General features: G+C 45.3%; 1 protein-coding gene across 47 annotated transcripts in view; it reads right to left on the bottom strand.

Annotated features, from left to right (window-relative positions):
- nrxn1a (neurexin 1a) overlaps positions 1 to 25,486 on the bottom strand; it is a 2,342,145-nt gene that overhangs the window by 1,019,634 nt on the left and 1,297,025 nt on the right. For all 47 annotated transcript variants that reach the window (XM_038810283.1, XM_038810313.1, XM_038810330.1 and 44 more), the window contains one exon: positions 4,327 to 4,449. In XM_038810283.1, coding sequence (XP_038666211.1) covers positions 4,327 to 4,449 — 123 coding nt within the window. The remainder of the gene's footprint in view (positions 1 to 4,326; positions 4,450 to 25,486) is intronic.

Raw genomic sequence — 25,486 nt, 5'->3', positions numbered from 1 at the left:
TCATTCACTCAAGGTGGGATTCTCTGTTCCCATCGCTGTCAATGGAAATTTGCATTGAAGCCTCCTGGCATGGCCGGAAGATCCGCAAGGGGGGGGAGGAGGGGTGGTGGGCGTGCTGCCGGTGGGACCAGAGAATCCCACCAGCAAACGGCTGGAGAATTCCAGCCGCAGACTGTGTCTGTATCCAGCCACAGTATCCTTGCCAGTATGCCAGCTCGGAAAAGCACTCGTGTCACCTGGAGGTAGGTAGCACTGAGTGCCAGCCCCTTCGCCCTTGGGAATGCATGGTGGTGTTGAAAGAAGTTAAACAGCCTCATCAGGCCAGGCAAGGTAAAAATTGTAAATATTGCCACAGTCCCAGAGGACAATAGGTTGCTCTCCTCTTTGAGATGCTGCTGGCATTGTTCCACATCTCAAACCAGCCATCCAGCCAATTGAGCTAACTTGAAATTCAACCTTTTCTCCATTGCCCATCAGTACAAGCATTGCAACTAGAAGCAACACCTGAATAGACCCTCAAAAATAGGAGGGTTTAGGAGAGGGAAAAGAGACCAAGAAATGCTTCTGGGTCTTATTGTTTTCTCACATTCTTTGTGCTGCACTGGTCAGTGCATTGCAACATCCATACCAAACTAATTGTTGCTTGGCATTACAGTGGTGGCAGGACAAGAACAGCATTTCTTTTTTTTTTTTTATAAATTTAGATTACCCAATTATTTTTTCCAATTAAGGGGCAATTTAGCGTGGCCAATACACCTACTCTGCACATTTTTGGGTTGTGGAGGCGAAACCCACGCAGACACGGGGAGAATGTGCAAACTCCACACGGACAGTGACCCAGAGCCGGGATCGAACCTGGGACCTCAGCGCCGTGAAGCGGTTGTGCTAACCACTAGGCCACCGTGCTGCCCTAGAACAGCATTTCTTAAGTTCCATGCCCTCACCACCATTTCAATGCAGCATGATGGTCAAAACAACAGACTACTGAGATAATGTTCATGGATGTGCAGAGAAGAAAGCTTCTGTGGGTCAATTTAGGGCCAAAGGTTTACTGGTCGACACTTTCTCTTTTTGCCGATGACATTACTTTAATGGTGCCTAAAAACAGACAGAAGAATACCCATCCCATTAAGTCTAATAAAGGGCTTCAGCAGCAATGGGGCTGAGTCAAAAGGTGTGTAGGCTGCACTGAAAAATAACCTACTAATTATGGTTTGCCATACTCAGATGTAATGACACAATTAGGCTCAAGCATATAGTTGTATCACGGGGGCAATTTTGGCATCATCACAAGGTTCACGTCCACAAAGGGTGTGATCCTCATTTGAATATTTATTTAAATGTTAACGAGTCTCTCACCACATGATTCCCCCCTCACTCAATATTCATACCTCAATGAATATTCAGTGGTACAGTGGCAATCTGAAAATGTCAACCCATGCAAGGGGTGCGGACCTTAGTGGAAGTCCCATTGAGGGGTGCATTTAAGTGTAGTGGGGGGGGGGAGATAATGGACATGGGTGGTGGAATAGAGAGGGCAGGAAGCATGGAGGCATTGATGGGGTAGAATGCCAGCGATGAATGTTGTCGGAGGGTGGGGAGGACGGGGGGGAGGGGGGGGGGGATGTGGAATGCCACCGAGGTTTGTCGGGGATTGGGGGGAGAGCCCCAGATACCTACATGATGGGTTGCCGGTTCTATCAGATCTCGACCCACCAGAGTGATGGTGTAAACCATGCCCACGCACTTTGTTTTCTCCACGAGGCTAGATATTTAGAGAGAAAGCTGGCCTGTGCAGATGGTGAGTTACATGCCACTTTTCAGTCTGATACTTTGCCAAATTCTGGTACGATTCCGCCCATAATTTGTGTATGATGTTATCACAAGAGTTTATGTTCAGCAGGAAACCTTCCTTGTTATATATCTAGAACCACTTTCCGTTCCATGTCTGTTTTTTGTTCAAATGCATTTAACATAACTGTAGAAGTACGATGCATCATCTCCGGTATAAGAGACAGAAACAAATAGCTGACTCCCAGTGATGGACTCGATTATTTGCTGTAATAGACAGTAATTAGTGACCTTGTCCACTTTCCAGGAAAGCTTTTTTTTTGCATTTAGAACAACATTAAATAACAGGTCTCAAGCTATACTCATTGAAGTCCAGCGCGAGAGATTTTAGATGTTATTTATAATGCTATTATTGGAGTACACCTTCACTGAAAATATGAAATGATTAACTTACTGCATCCTACAAAGAAGCTTTCCAACCGAGGATACCCGCTGAAAAGTAAATCTGATTTTGAAGTTCTTAACACATTACACAAATATGCTACTTTCATTAAAACACTCTCGAGAGTGATGCGAATAAGTAGCTATAAAATAAAATCAAGCAATTTGCAATAAATCTTTTGAATTAGCTATTGGTGTAAACAAGTGTGAAAGATCATGGCAAATCAATGGCTTTGCTAACCAATAAAGCTGCATAATCTTTTTGACAATTTTGCATCTTTATCTTGAAATGTACACTATAAATATTTGCTACAATTCCTTTATTATACCTACTGCGGCACACAGAAGGTAAATGATATTCCTGAGAGTTTTGCTGCCACCATAAGCCAAAGCTATTTTCTGCTGAAGTGTTTCAAATTGTTGCTAATTGTCATGTTTTTTTTGACATGCCTTGGTTTGGACGAAATACCAGAACACGTTTTGTCATTGGCCTCAGGGCTAACTGTTATACATAGCTGGGCAAATAGCTGCCATGAATGAAATCCACTGTGATTTCTCCCAAAAGGGATGAATCAATTAATAGTTTATTGACTTTGCAATTTCCACATAATAAGGTACTTTTCTCGTCATATGTACACAAGCCATTGAAGTAAATATTAATATCATTTCAATCATCGAGAATTTTGCAATTAATTAGCTCCAAATTGTGTGCGCTTTACAATGCCATGATGACCGTTAACTTTTCCAAGTGCAAAAAAACTCTAATATTACTGAAAAAAAGAGACACCTTGTCAAAGCTTTTTGTCATCACTCATCAGGACAATGCACAAGAATAACAGTATAAGGAAAACCAACAAATTTAGTGTAAGCGGAAAGAGTGTTGCTTGGTTGGCAAGTAGACTTGATTGGTAGAGCCGTTGTCATAAAGAATGCAAGAAAATACATCCTGCTACATAAAGTAATACACAGGACCCTGATCTTTGCAGACAGAAATAACATGTAACAGTGCGTCTCTTTCAGCTGAACAAACTAAGTAACAGCAGGCGCTAATTCATTCCTCAAGACAATTTCTTGACCAATTAGAATCAAGCTGCCCGGTGTAAATTTCAAACAATGCTTGGCAGTTAACTGTCAGTCACCATCATCTGGTATATTCTTCATGGCAATGCATCTGCCAATCAGAGTCTATGCCAACCAATTTATTCTCACATACAGTATATATTTGCTGTATTCCCTTCTATTGGTATTCTCACAAAATTCCTCATAAGTGTGAGACAAAACATTTTGAAAACATGTCTATCCTTTATGCAATATTCAACTAGTGCATTATTGAATGACAAAGGATAAAGGGCGGGATTCTCTCAGCCCGGGCCGGGTCGGAGAATCCCCGTGACCGGCGTGAATCGCGCCACGCTGCCCTGACGCTGGCACGCAATTCTCCACAGAGTGGAGAATCAGTGTCATTGGCACCGGCGTGGTTGGCGCAGCGTCGGTCGGGGGCCACTCTACGCGGCCGACCCGCTGATTCTCAGCCCGGGATGGGCCGAGCAGCCTTTGTAAAAAAGCAGAATCCTGCCGGCGCTGTCCACACCTGCTCTCGGCCGGCGGGAACTCGGTGTGGAAGGGTCAGGGGGCGGCCTGTGAGAGGGGGGGGGGGCAGTCTGACTCCGGGGGGAGGTCTCCAATGTGGCCTGGCTCACGATTGGGGCCCACCGATCGGCGGGCCAGCCTCTCTGGCTGGGGGCCTCCTTTCTTCCATGCCGACCCTTGTCGTCCTGCGTCATGTTGCGTCGGGGCCAGCGCTTTGATGGAAACCACTGCGCATGCGCGCGTTGGCACCGGTGCCACTGCGCATGCGCGGATCCCGCGGCACCTAGTTGATGCCGGGATCAGCAGCTGGAGCGGCGTGAACCGCTCCAGTGCCGTGGGGCCAGATTGCTGATCCTGTGGCCATGTTGACACCGTCGAGAAACGCGACGGATCACAGAAACCCGCCCAAAGTGCTTTTCTGGAAATTTAATAAAATTAATAATTAGTTTGCAACATGTATTAAAGTCCCTCTAAGAGTTACAAATCTACAAGAGGCTTTGTTACCTTCAACTGGTTGCACTTCATCCACTATCAGCTTCAGATACTTCCCTCGGCGACTCACACGAACCGTGTGCCACTCATTATCATTGAGATTTTGTCCAGCATAAAGCATTTCTGGACCCTTGCCTGCATAAGAATATGGCAACGACAATCAGATTTGAGAATTCAATCCAAACTTATTACATTTCATTATACTTGAGCCCCAGAGAATGAATAAAATCACTTGTGAATGTAAAACATTTAAAAAACTTTAACAAAATGATGTTTTATATCATTATTCTATTATAGTCAAGAAAAAAAAGCACATCATAAATTCATGCAAAATGTATCAATACATAATTAAAATACCAGTATAATTGTCTGTCATGAATCGGCACAAATGTCTCCTTCATACAGGAAATCAGTTATTTAATGCTTAACCTAATTTTGCCCTGCAACTGTTTAATTAAAAATAGAACAATATCATCCATAAGGTCATGAAGCATATAATATTGTCAAAGTGTCCTATGCAACAGTGCAGAAGAACCTTCTTAAATTTCATTGACATTCTACCAATCTGATTTGCTTCTCCATTCAGGTACAAACATGTGAGGATATGGACTTTTAAGCTCCAGACGGTAAGATTCAGACTTTTTTTCATTCTCAGAATGTGAGCATATCAGTCAAGGCCAACCTTTATTGCCCACTCTCAGTTACCCTGAAACAGTGGTGGACATTGTTCTGGGATAATGGGTGATAGTGAGTGGCTAGCTATATCACTTCAGAAGGTAGTTGAGAGTCAACCACTTTGGACAGGGGGACGGGAGTCAAATTTAGGCCAGATTGTGAAAGGCTGGCACATTTCTTCCTCCAATTGACATTGATGAACACATTAGATTACCTTAAATAAAAGTTACAAATTGATTGTTATTTTTACTAACAACAGTTTTTTGTTCTCATATTTTTCAAACGAAATTCAACTCATCAAAATTTGATGTGAAGTTCACCTCATCAATTTTAGAGTGCAGTCTTTTGCCCAAGTCTTCCCAATCAGCAGGAATGATAACTGCTGAACTAGGCAGGTAACAGGAGAGAAGGATAAATGATGTATTGCAGAAAAGTTCAGAAATTCTTCCCCAATTCCATAAGAAAATAAAGATATGAAAATTTCTAATACAACATTTCAGCCTTTGCAAAGAGTATTTGGCAACATCTTAGCTGCTACAAAGGATACGGTAACAGAAAATAACTGGGGCGCAATTCAACCGTAGAATTAGTGTCATTTTGGGCAAGTTTGGGCGGATTGTTTCTCACCAGCTTTTTGGGTGAGATCCACACTGCTATTCAACCACACTTGGGACGCGATTTAACGGAAATGAAACAGAGTCCTAGGTCGGGCACGTTTAGTCAGGTGTTTCCAGGTGCTGGCAGAACCGAGAACAACTCCACTATTAAACAGGTCTCTGCTTCATTTCTGGGCCTTGCGAGCTCCACTCGCCAGTACAGGAAAAGATCGGGGCACCATTTTTAAATGGCACCCCGATATCTAGACCCCCTCCCACCAGCAGACTCCGGCCAACACCAACGCCCCAACTAACCAATTAGAAGGTCATTGAGCACCCCGCACTCCATCTCATTAGGCAGGGCACCCCAAGCCCGATCCCTGGCACAGGCAAGATGCCACCTGGGCACCTGAGCACTGCCAGGGTGTCAGGTTGGCAGTTTCATGGTGCTCAGATGGCATCAGGGCACCAGGGTAACACCCTGACCAGAGTCCAACCACCCAATGGCCCCAATTGCCAGTCCACATTTGTGGAAACCAGTGCTTATTGGTGTCCGCTCAGGGTCTTTGAGGTGAGGCTGTTAGATCCCGGGTACTGGGTAGATTCGGCGTAGGCATCTTCAAGTGAGACTAACTACTCACTTGAAGATACAAATCTAGGACCCGGCCTCAATGGGTGGGAACCAGATCGTGACGATCTAACAAGATCTCACAAGGTGCGAGGAAGCCGGTAAATCTCGTGAGAGACCTCGTGTGAGATTTACCAGCCTTGTTGCGCTGGAGGCTGATAGATCGCACCCAAAGTTATTTTTTGGGGACATAGGGAGTTTCTCCCCCGTGAAGCACACCCTTGAGAATTTTTTTCATCACTGGGGAGCTGAACATGCCAGCCAGACCAGCACCCTCCAGACTAGCTCCACAGGGATCGGGTTGCTTTTAGAAATGGTGTCCAGATCTCTAGGTGAGATTGAGAGTCCCCCATGCCCCCCCCCACCCATGGGCATTGTCACTCCCCTTACACACCAGTATTAACCAACATCCATCCAAGTGAGGACACCCCGCTATGGGGTCGCGGATGGTCCTCCTTTATCGGCTCAGCGTGGACGAGATCCAGATTGCGAGATTCATTGATGTCTCATGTTGCGCGAATCTGACAAGAAGCCTCTCAAAAGAACCAACAGCCTCGGCACATCACCAAGTTGGGTCTGACAAGGCCAGTATATTGTCCCCCAAAGTGTTTGGAACAGCACAATAATTTAACTCCAGATTGGATGTGTGGCAAAGTGAAAGTGTTGCAATACAAGGTCTGGTCGTTTTGTTTTCTACACAGGCGTAATCTCAGAGTTCAGCTTCAAGATGAAGAAAAGACGTTCTCACGGGCCTTTTCAAATGCTCTTCTACATACAATACAGCTCTTATCATTCTGCAACACCTGGTTTATATGAATAGTTTTATGGCTCAATGTTTTGGTGCAAGCTACAGGAAATTGTAACATCCAAAATGATATTACTGGGGCTACAGTGAAATATCGAAATTGGGAAACTGGTAGGAAACTGGTAGGAGGTGTGGCGCTGCTAGTCAAGGACAGTATTACGGTGGCAGAAAGGATGCAAGATGGGGACTCTTCTTCCGAGGTAGTATGAGCTGAGGTTAGAAACAGGAAAGGAGAGGTCACACTGCTGGGAGTTTTCTATAGGCCACCTAATAGTTCTAGAGATGTAGAGGAAAGGATGGCGAAGATGATTCTGGAAAAGAGCGAAAGTAACAGGGTAGTTGTTATGGGAGACTTTAACTTTCCTAATATTGACTGGAAAAGATATAGTTCGAGTACATTGGATGGGTTGTTCTTTGTACAATGTGTGTAGGAGGGTTTCCTGACACAATATGTTGACAGGCCAACAAGAGGTGAGGCCACATTGGATTTGGTTTTGGGTAATGAACCAGGCCAGGTGTTAGATCTGGAGGTAGGTGAACACTTTGGAGACAGTGACCACAATTCGGTGACCTTTGTGATGGAAAGGGATAAGTATACCCCGCAGGGCAAGAGTTATAGCTGGGGGAAGGGCAATTATGATGCCATTAGACATGACTTAGGATGTGTAGGTTGGAGAAGTAGGCTGCAAGGGTTGGGCACACTGGATATGTGGAGCTTGTTCAAGGAACAGCTATTGCGTGTTCTTGATCAGTACGTACCAGTCAGACAGGGAGGAAAGGGTAGAGCGAGGGAACCGTGGTTTACCAAAGAAGTGGAATCTCTTGTTAAGAGGAAAAAGGAGGCCTATGTGAAGATGAGGCGTGAAGTTTCAGTTGGGGCGCTTGATAGTTACAGGGAAGCGAGGAAGGATCTAAAGAGAGAGCTAAGACGAGCAAGGAGGGGACATGAGAAGTCTTTGGCAGGTAGGATCAAGGAAAACCCAAAAGCTTTCTATAGGTATGTCAGGAATAAAAGAATGACTAGGGTAAGAGTAGGGCCAGTCAAGGACAGTGGTGGGAAGTTGTGTGTGGAGGCTGAGGAGATAAGCGAGATACTAAATGAATACTTTTCGTCAGTATTCACTCAGGAAAAAGATAATATTGTGGAGGAGAATGCTGAGACCCAGGCTATTAGAATAGATGGCATTGAGGTGCGTAGGGAAGAAGTGTTGGCAATTCTGGACAAGGTGAAAATAGATAAGTCCCCGGGGCCTGATGGGATTTATCCTAGGATTCTCTGGGAAGCCAGGGAAGAGATTGCTGAGCCTTTGGCTTTGATTTTTAGGTCATTATTGGCTACAGGAATAGTGCCAGAGGACTGGAGGGTAGCAAATGTGGTCCCTTTGTTCAAGAAGGGGAGTAGAGATAACCCCGGTAACTATAGGCCGGTGAGCCTAACGTCTGTGGTGGGTAAAGTCTTGGAGAGGATTATAAAAGATACGATTTATAATCATCTAGATAGGAATAATATGATTAGGGATAGTCAGCATGGTTTTGTGAAGGGTAGGTCATGCCTCACAAACCTTATCGAGTTCTTTGAGAAGGTGACTGAACAGGTGGACGAGGGTAGAGCAGTTGATGTGGTGTATATGGATTTCAGTAAAGCATTTGATAAGGTTCCCCACGGTCGGCTATTGCAGAAAATACGGAGGCTGGGGATTGAGGGTGATTTAGAGATGTGGATCAGAAATTGGCTAGTTGAAAGAAGACAGAGGGTGGTGGTTGATGGGAAATGTTCAGAATGGAGTTCAGTTACGAGTGGCGTACCACAAGGATCTGTTCTGGGGCCGTTGCGGTTTGTCATTTTTATAAATGACCTGAGGAGGGCGCAGAAGGATGGGTGAGTAAATTTGCAGACGACACTAAAGTCGGTGGAGTTGTAGACAGTGCGGAAGGATGTTGCAGGTTACAGAGGGACATAGATAAGCTGCAGAGCTGGGCTGAGAGGTGGCAAATGGAGTTTAATGTGGAGAAGTGTGAGGTGATTCACTTTGGAAAGAATAACAGGAATGAGGAATATTTGGCTAATGGTAAAATTCTTGGTAGTGTGGATGAGCAGAGGGATCTCGGTGTCCATGTACATAGATCCCTGAAAGTTGCCACCCAGGTTGATAGGGTTGTGAAGAAGGCCTATGGTGTGTTGGCCTTTATTGGTAGACGGATTGAGTTCCGGAGCCATGAGGTCATGTTGCAGTTGTACAAAACTCTAGTACGGCCGCATTTGGAGTATTGCGTACAGTTCTGGTCGCCTCATTATAGGAAGGACGTGGAAGCTTTGGAACGGGTGCAGAGGAGATTTACCAGGATGTTGCCTGGTATGGAGGGAAAATCTTATGAGGAAAGGCTGATGGACTTGAGGTTGTTTTCGTTAGAGAGAAGAAGGTTAAGAGGTGACTTAATAGAGGCATACAAAATGATCAGAGGGTTAGATAGGGTGGACAGCGAGAGCCTTCTCCCGCGGATGGAGGTGGCCAGCACGAGGGGACATAGCCTTAAATTGAGGGGTAATAGATATAGGACAGAGGTCAGAGGTGGGTTTTTTATGCAATGAGTGGTGAGGCCGTGGAATGCCCTACCTGCAACAGTAGTGAACTTGCCAACATTGAGGGCATTTAAAAGTTTATTGGATAAGCATATGGATGATAAGGGCATAGTGTAGGTTAGATGGCCTTTAGTTTTTTTCCATGTCGGTGCAACATCGAGGGCCGAAGGGCCTGTACTGCGCTGTATCGTTCTATGTTCTATGTTCTATTATGCGTGGAGTCAGAGGAAATGGGTGAGATTCTTGATGAGTACTTTGCATCGGTATTCACCAAGGAGAGGGACATGATGGATGTTGAGGCTGGGGATGGATGTTTCAATACTCTAGGTCAAGTCGGCATAAGGAAGGGGGACGTTTTGGGTATTCTTAAAGTCATTAAGATGGACAAGTCCCCAGGTCCGGATGGGATCTATCCCAGGTTACTGAGGGAAGCGAGGGACAAAATAGCTGGGGCCTTAACAGATATCTTTGCAGCATCCTTGAGCATGGGTGAGGTCCCGGAGCACTAGAGAATTGCTAATGTTGTCCCTTTGTTTAAGAAGGGTAGCAGGGATAATCCAGGGAATTATAGACCTGTGAGCTTGACGTCAGTGGTAGGCAAACTGTTGGAGAAGATACTGAGGGATAGGATCTATTCACATTTGGAAGAAAATAGACTTTTCAGTGATAGGCAGCATGGTTTTGTGCAGGGAAGGTCATGTCTTAACAAACCTAATAGAATTATTTGAGGAAGTGACAAAGTTAATTGATGAGGGAAGGGCTATAGATGTCATATACATGCACTTCAGTAAGGCGTTTGATAAAGTTTCCCATGGCAGGTTGATGGAAAAAGTGAAGTCGTATGGGGTTCAGGGTGTACTAGCTAGATGGATAAAAAACTGGCTGGGCAACAGGAGAGAGAGAGTAGTGGTGGAAGAGAGTGTCTCAAAATGGAGAAAGGTGACTAGTGGTGTTCCACAGGGATCTGCGCTCGGACCACTGTTGTTTGTGATATACATAAATGATCTGGAGGAAGGTATAGGTCATCTGATTGGCAAATTTGCAGATCATACTCAGATTGGTGGAGTTGCAGATAGCGAGGAGGACTGTCAGAGAATACAGCAAAATATAGAAAGATTGGAGAGTTGGGCAGAGAAATGGAAGATGGAGTTCAATCCAGGCAAATGCGAGGTGATGTATTTTGGAAGATCTAATTCAAGAGCAGACTATACGGTCAATGGAAGAGTCCTGGGGAAAATTGCTCACACCCTTGCCACTCCTCCAACTGCAGGCCATCAGGTCCCCATTTCTCAGGGCTTGCACCAATTCATGCCAGTAGGATTTCCCGCTGTGGGTTGCTGGAGCATCCCAGGAGGAAGGACAATCAGACGTCCTGCCCATAAATTAGATTCAAAGTGCTGGAATGAGCTGTTTGCATGTTCCCGCCAGGTCTGGGCGGCTTCCTTGGTGGGGATGGCTGGGATATTCGCAACGGGTTTCAGACCGGCTTGAAACCCCCCCCCCCCCCCGGTTCACCGGACCATCGGGATTCCCACTGCTGGGGGTTGTTCCCGGAGAACCCCAGCCAATATCTTCAATTTACTGAATAAGTTAAGTCATATTGATATAGGATTAAATGTAAGGTTCAGAATAAAAATTATATTATTTATACAACTCAAAGATCTAATAAGTAAGTCTAAAAAATGTATAACATATTAACTTAAACCTGTGAAGCTAGAAAACAGTTCCAGTTTGCAACAGATGAAAAACTTGAATTTCCTTGGCCCAGATATCCGTGCCTCTGTTCATGGTGGAATGGTGGTGAGATGGTATTAAAATGGTGGGTGGGATCCAATTCTAGAATTCCTGCTGGTGTGGGATAACGATGCAGATATTGAACACACACACAGCCCTCCTAACGTTACTGGCTCTATTGCAGGGGTTAACTTTTATAGCCCCATGATTTAAATGGTGCCTGGCTGTCTTTTGCTGAAGTCAATGGAGCCGTGAAGAATGGGGGATCCCTGGTCTAGACTCAGGAAACATTTGACAGGTGTTTATATGGTTTATGAATTTTTTTTGCTGAGTATTCAGGTATGCGTTTAAGGCATGAAGAATGTTATTGAGTATGTTTTCAATGTAGTGATTGATCACAGGCTCTGTTTTTAAAAGCTAAGAACCTATTAACTTGACTGCTGTTGTGTAAAGGTCCAGATGCAAGAGGGTCATTTCTCGAGTGGATAAAGTCCTGCAGAATGGTGAATCAGAAAGGACCATATGAAGATGGCCGTATGGTTTCATTTCCATGTTGATTTAATGTCCTGACACTGAGCCTTTGAAGCATTCTTCCAGTATCTACAAGGCACAGAACCAGTGAGCCATGTCAAAACATTGGCAAGTAATTTAAATGCTCATGAAATAAATAAAAGGAAACAATCAGACATTCAGCATTCACGTTGAAAGAAAATTCCCCCTTAGATTCTCATAAATCTTTCGAACACCAGCAGTGAAAGTCCCATTGAAGAAGCCTGTAATCAATTTTATACCTCTTCACATTGTTAAAAAGGACTCTTTGTTCATCCATCTGGCAACTGTATCAGCAGAAGCAGGCTGAATGGATGGCAAGGCATCTATTTTGCCACATGGCCTCATTATGAATGCTTGTCTGAGTTCCAAGAATGTCTCATGCACACAGCTTGGTGTGGGTTTGTTTACACAGCTGATAGTGCTACGTGATTGCAATATCTTTATCTTTCTTTGACATATTTCTTCAATGCCCGTGTTTATTTGTGCAAAATTAAGAGATGTGAAGGGATAAAAGGTTTCTTCAATAGGACTTTTACTGGTTGTGTTTCATTGACAGTTTTGTAAGATTATCAGAGGGAGAATTTATTTCTTTAAAAAAAAATTTAGAGTAAGCGATTAATTTTTTTCCATTTAAGGGACAATTTAGCGTGGCCAATCCACCTAGCCTGCACGCAAACACGGGGAGAATGTGCAAACTCCGCATGGACAGTGACCCAGAGCCAGAATCGGAGCCCACCGATCGGCGGGCCGGCCTCCCCCCCCCCCCCCCGGGCATACCCCACGCCATGTTGCGTTGGGGCCGGCGCGCTGAAGAAGTCCCCCGCGCACGCGCGGGTTGGTGTGGCCCAACTGCGCATGCATGGGTTGATGCGGCGCCCATTTGGCGCTGGGAAGGGAGGCTGGAGTGGTGTACACTGCTCCAGCGCATTGCTGGCCCCTTGTGGGGGCCAGAATCGGTTGTCCCCGCACCTGTTTCACGCTGTTGTGTCTCCATTTAATCTCCATTTTGGAGAATCAAGCCCAATGTTTATGGATAAAAATCCACAGTTATGATTGTATTAAATTGTGGATCCGGCGCAAAGGGCCAAATGGCCTAATCTGACTTCTATTTTACATGTTCTAACAAAAACTTTTGAATCTTTACCCCGTTGAGGGGATTAGGATATCAGGTGAAAAGAACGAAAACAGCTGTAAGAAATGGTGTCTTCAAGAATATTGTTGAGTTTGCAGGCATTGTATTGTAAACCCATAACAGGTCAAGCCAGGACCTTTGGAATTAAAATAATATTTGAAGGGAGTGACCAAAAATCAGATCAGCAGACCCTTTCTTTTCAGAGTTAAATAGTGACCAGGGAATTCCAAAGCAGGCAGAGAGCCAGTTGGGAACGGTTCACTGATCCCAGAGGACAAATGGACTGAAATGTATGGATCTCAGTAGCTTGTGATGGCAGCAATCTGCTCTCTAGACAAAGTGTGTGGGAACTCTTTCACAGTTTTCCTTAATCTTCACTGATTCATCTTCCATCTGAAGGTGGCAGCTCCCTCATGTGGAGTGTCCCTGTCTCCGAGCACTCATTAATATATTTTATTTCTAGGGGCTGGTAGTTTACCCTATTTCAATCACTTATTTGAAATGCTCAAACCAATGAATAGAGGACAGGTACTGAAGATTTCAGGATGGTCACCTTCCCCCTGCCATCACCAAGGGGTGGCATCATGGCACACTGGTTAGCACTGCTGCATCACCGCGGCAGGGACCGGGGTTCAATTTCCACCTTGGGTGACTGTCTGCATGGAATTTGTATTTTCATCACCTGGCTGTGTGGGTTTCCTCCAGGTTCTCCGGTTTCCTCCCACAATCCAAAGTTGTGCAGGTTAGGTGGATTGGACATACTAAATTGCCCCATAGGGTGAGGTTACAGGGCGGGGGATAGGGCCTAGGTAGGGTGGTCTCTCAAAGGGTTGGTCAGACTTGATGGGCCGAATGGCATCTTTTTGTACTGTCGGGATTCTATGGTTCCAAGCTTGAGGTCACTTTTTAGTTTACCTCAGACGGCTGTGGGTCATTTGTTCGCCCTTACCAGACACTGATACAGACAAAAGGTTATGCAAGGGGCTAGAGGACTCTCTGCTATCCATTTGTGGAATGTGTACATCCTTGTTTTGCTTCAGACCTGGGTTACTCAGAATGTTTTTTTCCCTCGTGAAGACAGACAGGAACATAAAGCATACAACCTTCTGCTGAGGATTTATAATGCAATGCCTGCTAATTCTATAATATTCTAAAGACACCGTTCTTATACAACTCCTATCAAATGATCTATCAAAGGATTCTTGGAAGATTCACATTTTACACAGTGACTTATTGATCCTTAAAATGCATGTCAAATTCTTTATAAAGATGTGTTAATGTACTGAAGTGGTGGTAAAACAGATTTATACCAGAAAAGAATGGCAAATGGGGCAATGGTAGTTTTAGTATTATGCACTACAATCAGTCCTGATGAAAAATGAATGCTGAGGATCATGAACTGTATGACTAGAAAGTAAATATCTGAGATAATTTATGTTTAAAAGAATTCTGAATTTGCACATTGACAGCATGTAGCTCAGTCTGATATGCTTTGTGATCCTTCCAGGTTACAGTTTAATTGTTGGAGTCAAGTACGACTGACCAACGAAAAATGGATGAATTTTCTAAAGATTAAAATGGAGCACTTGCATCTCTTCATCAAGAGCTACAGAACACCAAATTATTGCCAACTTATACAAATTTGCAACACTCCATTAGGATCTCAATTATGCTAAACTGCATTCACTCCAAGATAATGAGACCATCACATCTTCACAGGACCTCTGATTAAGTAACCTTGTCTAACTTGACATTCTTACGATTTATTTCCAGAAGAGGATGTCCAGACAGGTGCACATATTCCTGGAAATCAGTCACATGTCATTACACAAAGTGGCTCAAAGATATTTGTATTGATCGGTGTACTTCTTTCATATGTGCCATTCCATTTTAAAACAAAACATTATTTCTGGTATTTTCTATACGTTTGTGCCCATTCATGACTTACCACAATATTTCAGAAACCTTAAAGCAATCAGAACACTATAAAAGCTTGAGTAAGGCAATAATTATTTTATACATTGATGTAACGTTAATACACAATAAGGCACAGAAAGAAAGTAATTTTATTTACTACTATACTGGTATAATATATATATATATATCCATGTTTGTCAAATAGCTTTTCACTTCACAAGTATAAATTTCTGAGCATGCCGGTGTTCTTTACATTATGTATTGGATATAAATATAGAAAGCAGGACTGGACTGTGACTTTATAATAGGAATTCAAGCAACATGTTGCAGAAATTTCAGGCTCTATAGTAGAAATTAAAACTATGTAATTATGGAAGGTATTACCATTGGAAACATATTGTATAAAAAAACTTATTAATAATTGATGTAGCATCAATTGGACGCGAGACACGATGAAGATCCAAACTGTGGCTTTAATCAGCTAGTTGTTAGCCCGGTGGTCGACTACAGAGAAAGGCCGACCACCGGGAAACCTGGGTACTTATACCCCGCCTCGGAGGCGGGGTCTGCTTGCCTCTCGACCAATTGGTGAGCAGTCACGTGACTAGTCCCAGCCAATCAGAGGAGAGGCACATGACCAGCCACAGCCAATGGGGAACCAATGCTCTGCACCAATGGCAGTGCTCCCACTCATATCACCACAATAATTTTACCACAATTGACTATGTTTAATAATGATCATTCAATAATTAGAAGAAAGTTTTTGAATATCAGTGATACCATGATAATTGAGAAAGCACATCTAATATTGAGATTGGCTCTATTTACCATTGTGAGAAAATTTTTACTTGTATTCTGATCTTTTGACAGGAACATTTATTTGTCTGTACTTCACTCTACAATTACATCTTGTTTGTGCCTCAGTGCTTGGTAGAGAGGATTGATGGAGTATCTCTCAGAATGATAGTATTTTTTTGAGAAATAAAATGACAAATATGAAGGCTTCGTTGGATGAATTAATCAAAAGTCGATATATCTTTTCCTAAGTATTGATGTACCGTCTAGAATACAAGTAATGCACCAAGTTCAGTCGATAAAGCATCTCTAAATACTGAACAAAATAGATTTGTTGATGAATTCAAAAAAGCATGGCCTTATATAGATTTGTGCAGTTTTCTCTTGGATCATTTTGATACGACTAATGATATCAAAATTATCAAGCACACCAGCATTTATTGGTGTATGCAGGTAAACCTGGGGCTGGATTCGCCATTGGGAGACTAAGTGCTGATGCTAGCGGAGCATGGGTGGACTTTCACAACAGAAAAATCGGCGTGAAACCCTCACCGGTTCTGGTACCGCGTGTGAGGGTAGTACCGGCACTGACTAAAACACCCATGGACCGTGCCAAATGCGGCTGGAGAATTGCCGACTCCCGGGCCGTGCATGCCCATGGCTGACGACCTGCACCAGTTGTGCCGTACAACATGGCGCCGGCTGTGTGTGAACCCAACCTGTATACCGCAATCCCACAACCCACCCCCCACCAGTTCTCCCAGCCTTAGCGGAAGCCCCCATCGACCAGCGGCACGGATCCTGGCCGAGTGTGGCGGCGCTAGACACAGTCCACAGCCGGCACACCGGGTTCCTGCTTGCTTGGGACCACACGTGGCCTGTGCTGTCGGGAACTTGGCCCGTCGGGGATGGATCATAGTGGCTGGGCCTGCCGTTGATGTGCCAGTGCTGCTGAAAAGGTGCGCAGCTTGCGCCACAATGATGCCAGCTTGGAGCGGATGGAGCATGGCGAACCGGCGTCAAACTGGTGCTGGCCCAGATACCGCCGTCAGAACCCATACTCCGCCCGATCGCTGATCACGATTTCGGCGTGGGCTATGGAGAATCCCACCCGTGATCTTTCCACATGGACGGCATGGTGGCACAGTGGTTAGCACTGCTTCCTCACAGCACCAGGAGCCCGGGTTTAATTCCGGCCTTAGGTTGCACATTCGTCCCATGCTTGCATGTGTTTCCTTCGGGTGCTCCGGTCTCCTTCCACAGTTTAAAGATGTGCAGGTTAGGTGGATTGGCTAATTTGCCCCTTAGTATCCAAAACGATTGGTGGGGTTATGCGGATAGGGCAGTGCCATGGGTCTAGGTAGGGTACTGTTTCAGGGTGTCAGTGCTGGATCAATGGGCTGAATGGCCTCTTTTTGCACTGCAGGGATTCTATGAACTTTTATTCTATTTATATTGCAGATACTATTTAAGAGTCATACTTGCTTTTTCAACAAATTGCAAACTAATTTTATGATTAAATGATACTGCAACTGTGGATGCTTACTGTTAATCACCAGAATGTTACAAAAGAACAATATGTCCTGTTGGCTTTGTACGAACATAAAGAATGCAGAAGTGGACGAGTGAGGGCACCAGTAACTAACACAAAGGAGTATGGCGTTACGTAATAAAAGTGGTCTCATACCCGCATCTAATTTCCAAACTCACACTGATTTAGCTGCGTTTGTATCACTGTAATGTTAAACCTGTAACTCAGTGATGTACAATATGCAAAATGCAAGTTTATGTGACACATACTTGCACCAGAATAGATTTTGCAAGGAAGTTTGTGACTTCAGAAAATGGATGTAGCCTCATCTTTTATATTATTCCCTCCTTTTTTTGGTGTCACAGCTGATTTACTGGTCAAAAATGTGAATAAATACTCATACTTCTGTGCAAAAGCTTTGGCAGGGGAGAGTGGAGGGATTACATAAGAACATAAGAACGAGGAGCAGGAGTAAGCCATCTGGCCCCTCGAGCCTGCTCCGCCATTCAATAAGATCATGGCTGATTTTTTTGTGGACTCAGCTCCACTACCCATCCACTCACCATAACCCTTAATTCCTTTAATGTTCAAAAATCTAGCCACCTTTGCCTCAAAACACATTTAACGAGGCCGCCTCAACTGCTTCACTGGGCAGGCAATTGCATAGATTCACAACCATTTGGGTGAAGAGGTTCCTCCTCAACTCAGTCCTAAATTTGCTCCCCCTTATTTTTAGGCGATGCCCCCCAGTTCTAGTTTCACCCGCCAGTGGAAACAACCCCTCTGCCTCTCTCCTTTTTAATTCCCTTCAAATTTGTATGTTTCTATCAGATGCCCCCTCATTCTTCTAAATTCCCATGAGTATAGTTCCAGTCTACTTAGTCTCTCCTCATAAACTAATCCTCTCAACTCCAGAATCAACCTAATGAATCTCCTCTGCACATCCTCCAGTGCCAGTACATACTTTCTCAAGTAAGGAGACCAAAACTGTACACAGTACTCCAGGTATGGCCTCATCAGCACCCTATACAGCTGCAACATAACCTCCCTGCTTTTGAACTCCATCCCTCTAGCAATGAAGGACAACATTTCATTTGCTTTCTTGATTACTTGCTGCACCTTCAAACCAAACTTTTGCTATTCATGCACAAGGACACCCAGGTCCCTCTGCAGAACAGCATGCTGTAATTTTTTACCATTAAAATATAATATCAGCTGTTTGAAATGCGCTTGTATTATTGGTGACAGAAAGGGTGGACGAGCAACCAACTGTAGAGCATCCATTAATTTCCTTTTGTTTTCTTTGGTGGGGGGTGGAATGATCTCCTCTCCAGTTCTGCTTGGAACTTAGCTGTGATTACAGAATTTGCTGTCTGAAAAATATCTGATCAATTTAGACTACAAAATATAGACAATCAACATATTTTTCTGGGTTGTGAAGAAGAGTCATCAACCTGAAATGTTAACTCTCTCTCTCTCTCTCCACTGATGCGGCCTGACCTGCTGAGTATTTCCACCATTTTACAACATAGAACAGTACAGCACAGTACAGGCCCTTCAGCCCATGACGTTGTGCTGACCATTTATCCTAATCTAAGATCAACCTAACCTACACCCCTTCAATTTACTGCTGTCCATGTGCCTGTCTAAGAGTCGCTTAAATGTCCCTAATGAGTCAGACTCCACCACCTCTATTGGCAGTGCATTCCACAGACGTACTACTCTCTGTGTAAAGAACCTACCTCTGACATCTCCTCTATACCTTCCTCCAATCACCTCAAAATTATGTCCCCTCATGACAGCCATTTCCACCCTGGGGAAAAGTCTCTTTTATCCACTCTATCCATGCCTCTCATAACCTTGTACACCTCTATCAAGTCACCTCTCTGCCTTCTTCGCTCCAGTGAGAAAAGCCCTAGCTCCCTCAACCTTTTCTTAAGACATGCCCTCCAGTCTAGGCAGCATCCTGGTAAATCTCCTCTGTACCCCATCCTTCCGATAATGAGGCGACCAGAACTGGACACAATATTCCAAGTGTGGTCTAACTAGGGTTTTATAAAGCTGCAGCAAAATCTCGTGGCCCTTAATCTCAACCCCCCTCTTAATGAAAGCCAACACACAGTGTGCCTTCTTAACAACCCTATCAACCTGGGTGGCAACTATGAGGGATATATGTACGTGGACCCCAAGATCCCTCTGTTCCTGCACACTTCCAAGAATACTGCCTTTAACCCTATATTCAGCATTCAAATTCGACCTTCCAAAATGAATCACTTTCCATTTATCTTGGTTGAATTCCATCTGCCACTTCTCAGCTCAGCTCTGCATCCTGTCAATGTCCTGTTGTAACCTGCAACAACCCTCAATACTATCTGCAACTCCCCCAACCTCTGTGTCATTGGCAAACTTACTAGCCCACCCTTCCACTTCCTCATCCAAGTCATTTATAAAAACCACAAAGAGCAGAGGTCCCAGAACAGATCCTTGCGGGACACCACTGGCCACTGATCTCCCGGCCGAATACTTTTCATCCACTACCACTCGCTGTCTTCTTTCGGCCAGCCAATTCTGTATCCAGACAGCCAAATTTCCCTGTATCCCATGCCCCCTAACTTTCTGAATGAGCCTACCATGGGGAACCCTATCAAATGCCTGATTGAAATCCATATGTACCACATCCACTGCGCGACCTTCATCAATGTGTCTCGTCACATCCTCAAAGAATTCAATGAGGCTTATGAGGCATGACTTGCCCACACAAAGCCATGCTAACTATCTTTAATCAAACTATGTTTTTCCAAGCAATCATGAATCCTATCTCTCAGAATCCTTTCCAATATTTTGCTCACCACAGACGTAAGACTGATGGGTCTGTAATTCCCAGGAATTTCCCTATTCCCTTTCTTGAACAGGGGAACAACATTCGCCTCCCTCCAATCATCCGGTACTACTCCAGTGGAGAGTGAGGACGCAAAGATCATTGCCAACGGCGCAGCAATCTCCACCCTCGCTTCCTGTAGTAACTTTGGGTATATCCTGTCAGGCCCAGGGGACATATCTATCCTGACGTTTTTCAAATTTTCCAGCACATCCTCCTTCTTAATATCAACCCGTTTGAATCTATTAACTTGGCTCACACTGTTCTCATGAGCAACAAGGTCCATCTCTCCAGTGAATACTGAAGCAAAATATTCATTTAGGGACTCCCGCATCTCCTCAGACTCCAGGCACAAGTTCCCTCCACTATCCCTGATCGGACCTACTCTCACTCTGATCATCCTCTTATTTCTCACATAAGTGTAGAACGCCTTGGGGTTTTCCCCAATTCTTCCCACTAGGGCTTTCTCATGCCCCCTTCTAGCTCTCCTCAGTCCATTTTTTGAGTTTCTTCCTGGCTACCCTCTAGAGGCTACCCTCTAGAGCCAAGTCAGATCCTTGCTTCCTCAACCTTACGTAAGCTTCCTTCTTCCTCTTGACTAGAAGCTCAACTTCTCTTGTCATCCAAGGCTTTTCATAGACATAGACATAGAACAGTACAGCACAGAACAGGCCCTTCGGCCCTCGATGTTGGGCCGAGCAATGATCACCCTACTCAAACCCACGTATCCACCCTATACCCGTAACTCAACAACCCCCCCCTTAACCTTACTTTTTAGGACACTAAGGGCAATTTAGCATGGCCAATCCACCTAACCCACACATCTTTGGACTGTGGGAGGAAACCGGAGCACCCTGAGGAAACCCACGCACACACGGGGAGGACGTGCAGACTCCGCACAGACAGTGACCCAGCCGGGAACTGAACCTGGGACCCTGGAGCTGTGAAGCATTTATGCTAACCACCATGCTACCGTGCTGCCCTCACCTTACCCTTCCTTCCTCGTCTCAGTGGGACAAAACTATCCAGCACTCGCAGCAAGTGCTCCTTAAACAACTCCCACATTACTGTTGTGCATTTCCCGAAGAACAATTGTTTCCACTTTATGCTTCTCAGCTCCTGTCTAATAGCAGTATAATTTCCCCTCCCCCAATTAAATACCTTCCCCTACTGCCTGTTCCTATCCTTCTCCATTACTATGGTAAAGGTCAAGGTGTTGTGGTCATTGTCACCGAAATGCTCTCCCACCGAGACATCTGACACCAGGCCTGGTTCATTGCCGAGCACCAAGTCCAGTATGGCCTCCACCCTCGTCGGCATATCTACATATTGAGTCAGGAATCCTTTCTGTACACACCTGACAAAATCTGCTCCATCTAAACCATTTGCACTAAGGAGGTTCCAGTCAATATTAGGGAAGTTGAAGTCACCCATGACAACAACTCTGTTACTTCTGCACTTTTCCAAGATCTGTCACCTAATCTGTTCCCCCATCTCTCTGCTGCTATTGGGGGGTCTGTAGAAAACTCCCAATAAAGTGACTGCTCCTTTCTTGTTTCTGACTTCCACCCATACAGACTCATATTGCTCAACTACCTCCTTTTCTGCAGCTGTGGTGCACTCCCTAATTAACAGTGCCATTCCCCCTCCTCTTTTACCTCCCTCCATATTTTTCCGAACACATCTAAACCCCGGAACAATAGAACAACCATTCCTGCCCTTGTGAAATCCATGTCTCCGTAATGGCCACAACATTGTAGTTCCAAGCACTGATCCATGCTCTAAGTTCATCTCCCTTATTCCTGACACTCCTTGCATTGAAACAGACACACTTTACCCCATTCCACTGAGTGCAACTTTGCCCTATCAACTGTATATCCTTCCTCACAGACCTGCTGCATACTATTTCTGCCTGTTCAACAGCTACCCTATCCTCTGATCCATAGCTCTGGTTCCCATCCCCCTGCCAAACTAGTTTAAACCCTCCCGCAGAGCTCTCGCTGTATTTTCTGTATTTATTTTCACTATCCAGCATCTGCAGTATTTTGCCTTTGTTGTAGCTGTACTGGGATATTTTGTAATGGTGGACATATTTTCTCTCCTTTTTCTCTGGTAAATGCCAATACAACAATCCAAATACCAAGAAGTCATTATAATGTATGTAGCATAATATGTAAATTAAGTGCTGTGCAAGATGTATTTCATTTTTGTGTTGAAAATAGGCAATGAAATTTATATCAGTGTTGAACGAATATTACACCTAAGAACATTGAATAATATTTTAATTCCACATTAATTAAACTCTTCAAATAACTTGGCAATGGTGTTTAGATGGAAGAAAGTAAGAAGTCTTACAACACCAGGTTAAAGTCCAACAGGTTTGTTTCAAACACGAGCTTTCGGAGCACGGCTCCTTCTTCAGGTGAATGGAAAGGCTTGTTCCAGAAATGTTTATATAGACACAGTCAGAGATGCCCCAGAATGCGAGCACCTGCAGGTAATCAAATCATCAAAGATGCAGAGAGAGAGGTAACTCCAGGTTAAAGAGGTGTGAATTGTCCCAAGCCAGTTCAGTCGGTAGGCCTCTGCAAGTCCAGGCTTGTTGGTGGGGGCCGAATGTAATGCGACATGAATCCCAGATCCCGGTTGAGTCCGCATTCATGCGTGCGGAACTTAGCTATAAGTTTTTGCTCAGCAATTTTGCGTTGTCGCGTCTCCTGAAGGCCTCCTTGTAGAATGCTGACCCGGAGATCAGAGGCTGAATGTCCTTGACTGCTGAAGTGTTCCCCAACTGGAAGGGAACAGTCCTGCCTGTTGATAGTCGCACGATGCCCGTTTATTCGTTGTCGCAGTGTCTGCATGGTCTCGCCAATGTACCACGCTTCGGGACATCCTTTCCTGCAGCGTATGAGGTAGACTACATTGGTCGAGTCGCACGAGTATGCGCCGCGTACCTGGTGGGTGGTGTTTCCACGTGTAATGGTGGTGTCCATGTCGATGATCTGGCATGTCTTGCAGAGATTACCCTGGCAGGGTTTTGTGGTGTTGTGGTTGCTGTTCTGAAGGCTGGGTAATTTGCTGCAAACAATGGTTTGTTTGAGGTTGCGCGGTTGTTTGAAGGCCAGTAGTGGGGGTGTGGGGATGACCTTGGCAAGATGTCCATCCTCGCTGATGATGTGTTGGAGGCTGCGAAGAAGATGTCGTAGTTTCTCCGCCCCAGGAAAGTACTGGACGACGAAGGGTACTCTGTCAGTGGTGTCCCGTGTTTGTCTTCTGAGGAGGTCGGTGCGGTTTTTTGCTGTGGCGCGGTGGAACTGTCGATCAATGAGTCGAGCGCCATATCCCGTTCGTACGAGGGCATCTTTCAGCATCTGTAGGTGTCTGTTGCGCTCCTCCTTGTCTGAGCAGATCCTGTGTATACGGAGGGCTTGTCCATAGGGGATGGCTTCTTTAATGTGTTTCGGGTGAAAGCTGGAGAAGTGGAGCATCGTGAGATTATCTGTGGGCTTGCGGTAAAGCGAGGTGCTGAGGTGACCGTCCTTGATGGAGACGAGTGTGTCCAAGAATGGAACTGAATTTGGAGAATAGTCCATGGTGAGTTTGATGGTGGGATGGAACTTATTGATGTCATCGTGTAGTTGTTTCAGTGATGTCTCGCCGTGGGTCCAAAGGAAAAAAATGTCATCGATGTATCTGGTGTATAGCATCGGTTGAAAGTCCTGTGTGGTGAGGAAGTCCTGTTCAAACTTGTGCATGAAGATGTTGGCATATTGAGGTGCAAATTTGGTCCCCATGGCTGTTCCGTGCGTCTGGATGAAGAATTTGTTGTCGAAGGTGAAGACGTTGTGGTCTAGAATGAAACGGATGAGTTGCAGAATTGCGTCTGGAGATTGGCAGTTGTCGGTGTTGAGGACTGAGGCTGTTGCAGCAATGCCGTCGTCATGGGGGATGCTGGTGTAGAGTGCCGAGACATCCATTGTGACGAGGAATGTTCCTGGTTCAACTGGTCCATGGGTGCTGAGTTTCTGTAGGAAGTCCGTCGTGTCGCGACAGAAGCTGGGTGTACCTTGTACGATGGGTTTCAAGATGCCCTCGATGTGGCCAGAGAGGTTCTCACACAGGGTCCCATTGCCTGAAACGATAGGACGGCCTGGTGTGTTGGCCTTGTGTATTTTCGGGAGGCAGTAGAGATCTCCAATGCGGGGATTACGTGGGATGAGAGCACGTAGGGTGTTCTGAAGGTCTGGATCTAAGGTCTTGATCAGTCTGCTGAGTTGGCGGATGTGTTCCTTGGTTGGATCTGCGGGTAACTGCCTGTAGTGTTCCTGGTTGTCGAGTTGTCGGTATACTTCTTTGCAGTAGTCTGTTCTGTTCAGTATGACGGTGGCCCCTCCTTTGTCTGCTGGTTTGATGACGATGTTGCGGTTGGTCTTGAGAGTGCGGATGGCGTTGCGTTGTGCTTGGGTGACGTTTGAGGCTGCCTTGTGATTGCGAGTGATGAATCTGGCATTGACACGACTTCTGACGGCTTGAGCATACATGTCGAGTCTAGGGCAGCGGCCTTCCGGAGGGGTCCAATTTGACTCTTTCCTTTTCGGTTGCTGCACTGCAGATCTCGCGGTCTGCTGTTCCGGTTCATTGGTCGTGTCCCTGGGTTCGCTGTCGGCCTCTTGGGGCAGCCTCAAACGTCAAACAAGGCAGCCTCAAACGTCACCCAAGCACAACGCAACGCCATCCGCACTCTCAAGACCAACCGCAACATCGTCATCAAACCAGCAGACAAAGGAGGGGCCACCGTCATACTGAACAGAACAGACTACTGCAAAGAAGTATACCGACAACTCGACAACCAGGAACACTACAGGCAGTTACCCGCAGATCCAACCAAGGAACACATCCGCCAACTCAGCAGACTGATCAAGACCTTAGATCCAGACCTTCAGAACACCCTACGTGCTCTCATCCCACGTAATCCCCGCATTGGAGATCTCTACTGCCTCCCGAAAATACACAAGGCCAACACACCAGGCCGTCCTATCGTTTCAGGCAATGGGACCCTGTGTGAGAACCTCTCTGGCCACATCGAGGGCATCTTGAAACCCATCGTACAAGGTACACCCAGCTTCTGTCGCGACACGACGGACTTCCTACAGAAACTCAGCACCCATGGACCAGTTGAACCAGGAACATTCCTCGTCACAATGGATGTCTCGGCACTCTACACCAGCATCCCCCATGACGACGGCATTGCTGCAACAGCCTCAGTCCTCAACACCGACAACTGCCAATCTCCAGACGCAATTCTGCAACTCATCCGTTTCATTCTAGACCACAACGTCTTCACCTTC

The sequence above is a fragment of the Scyliorhinus canicula genome, chromosome 1, assembly GCF_902713615.1.
Source record: "Scyliorhinus canicula chromosome 1, sScyCan1.1, whole genome shotgun sequence".
Classification (NCBI taxonomy): domain Eukaryota; kingdom Metazoa; phylum Chordata; class Chondrichthyes; order Carcharhiniformes; family Scyliorhinidae; genus Scyliorhinus; species Scyliorhinus canicula.
This window is presented reverse-complemented; position numbering and strand designations above follow the sequence as displayed.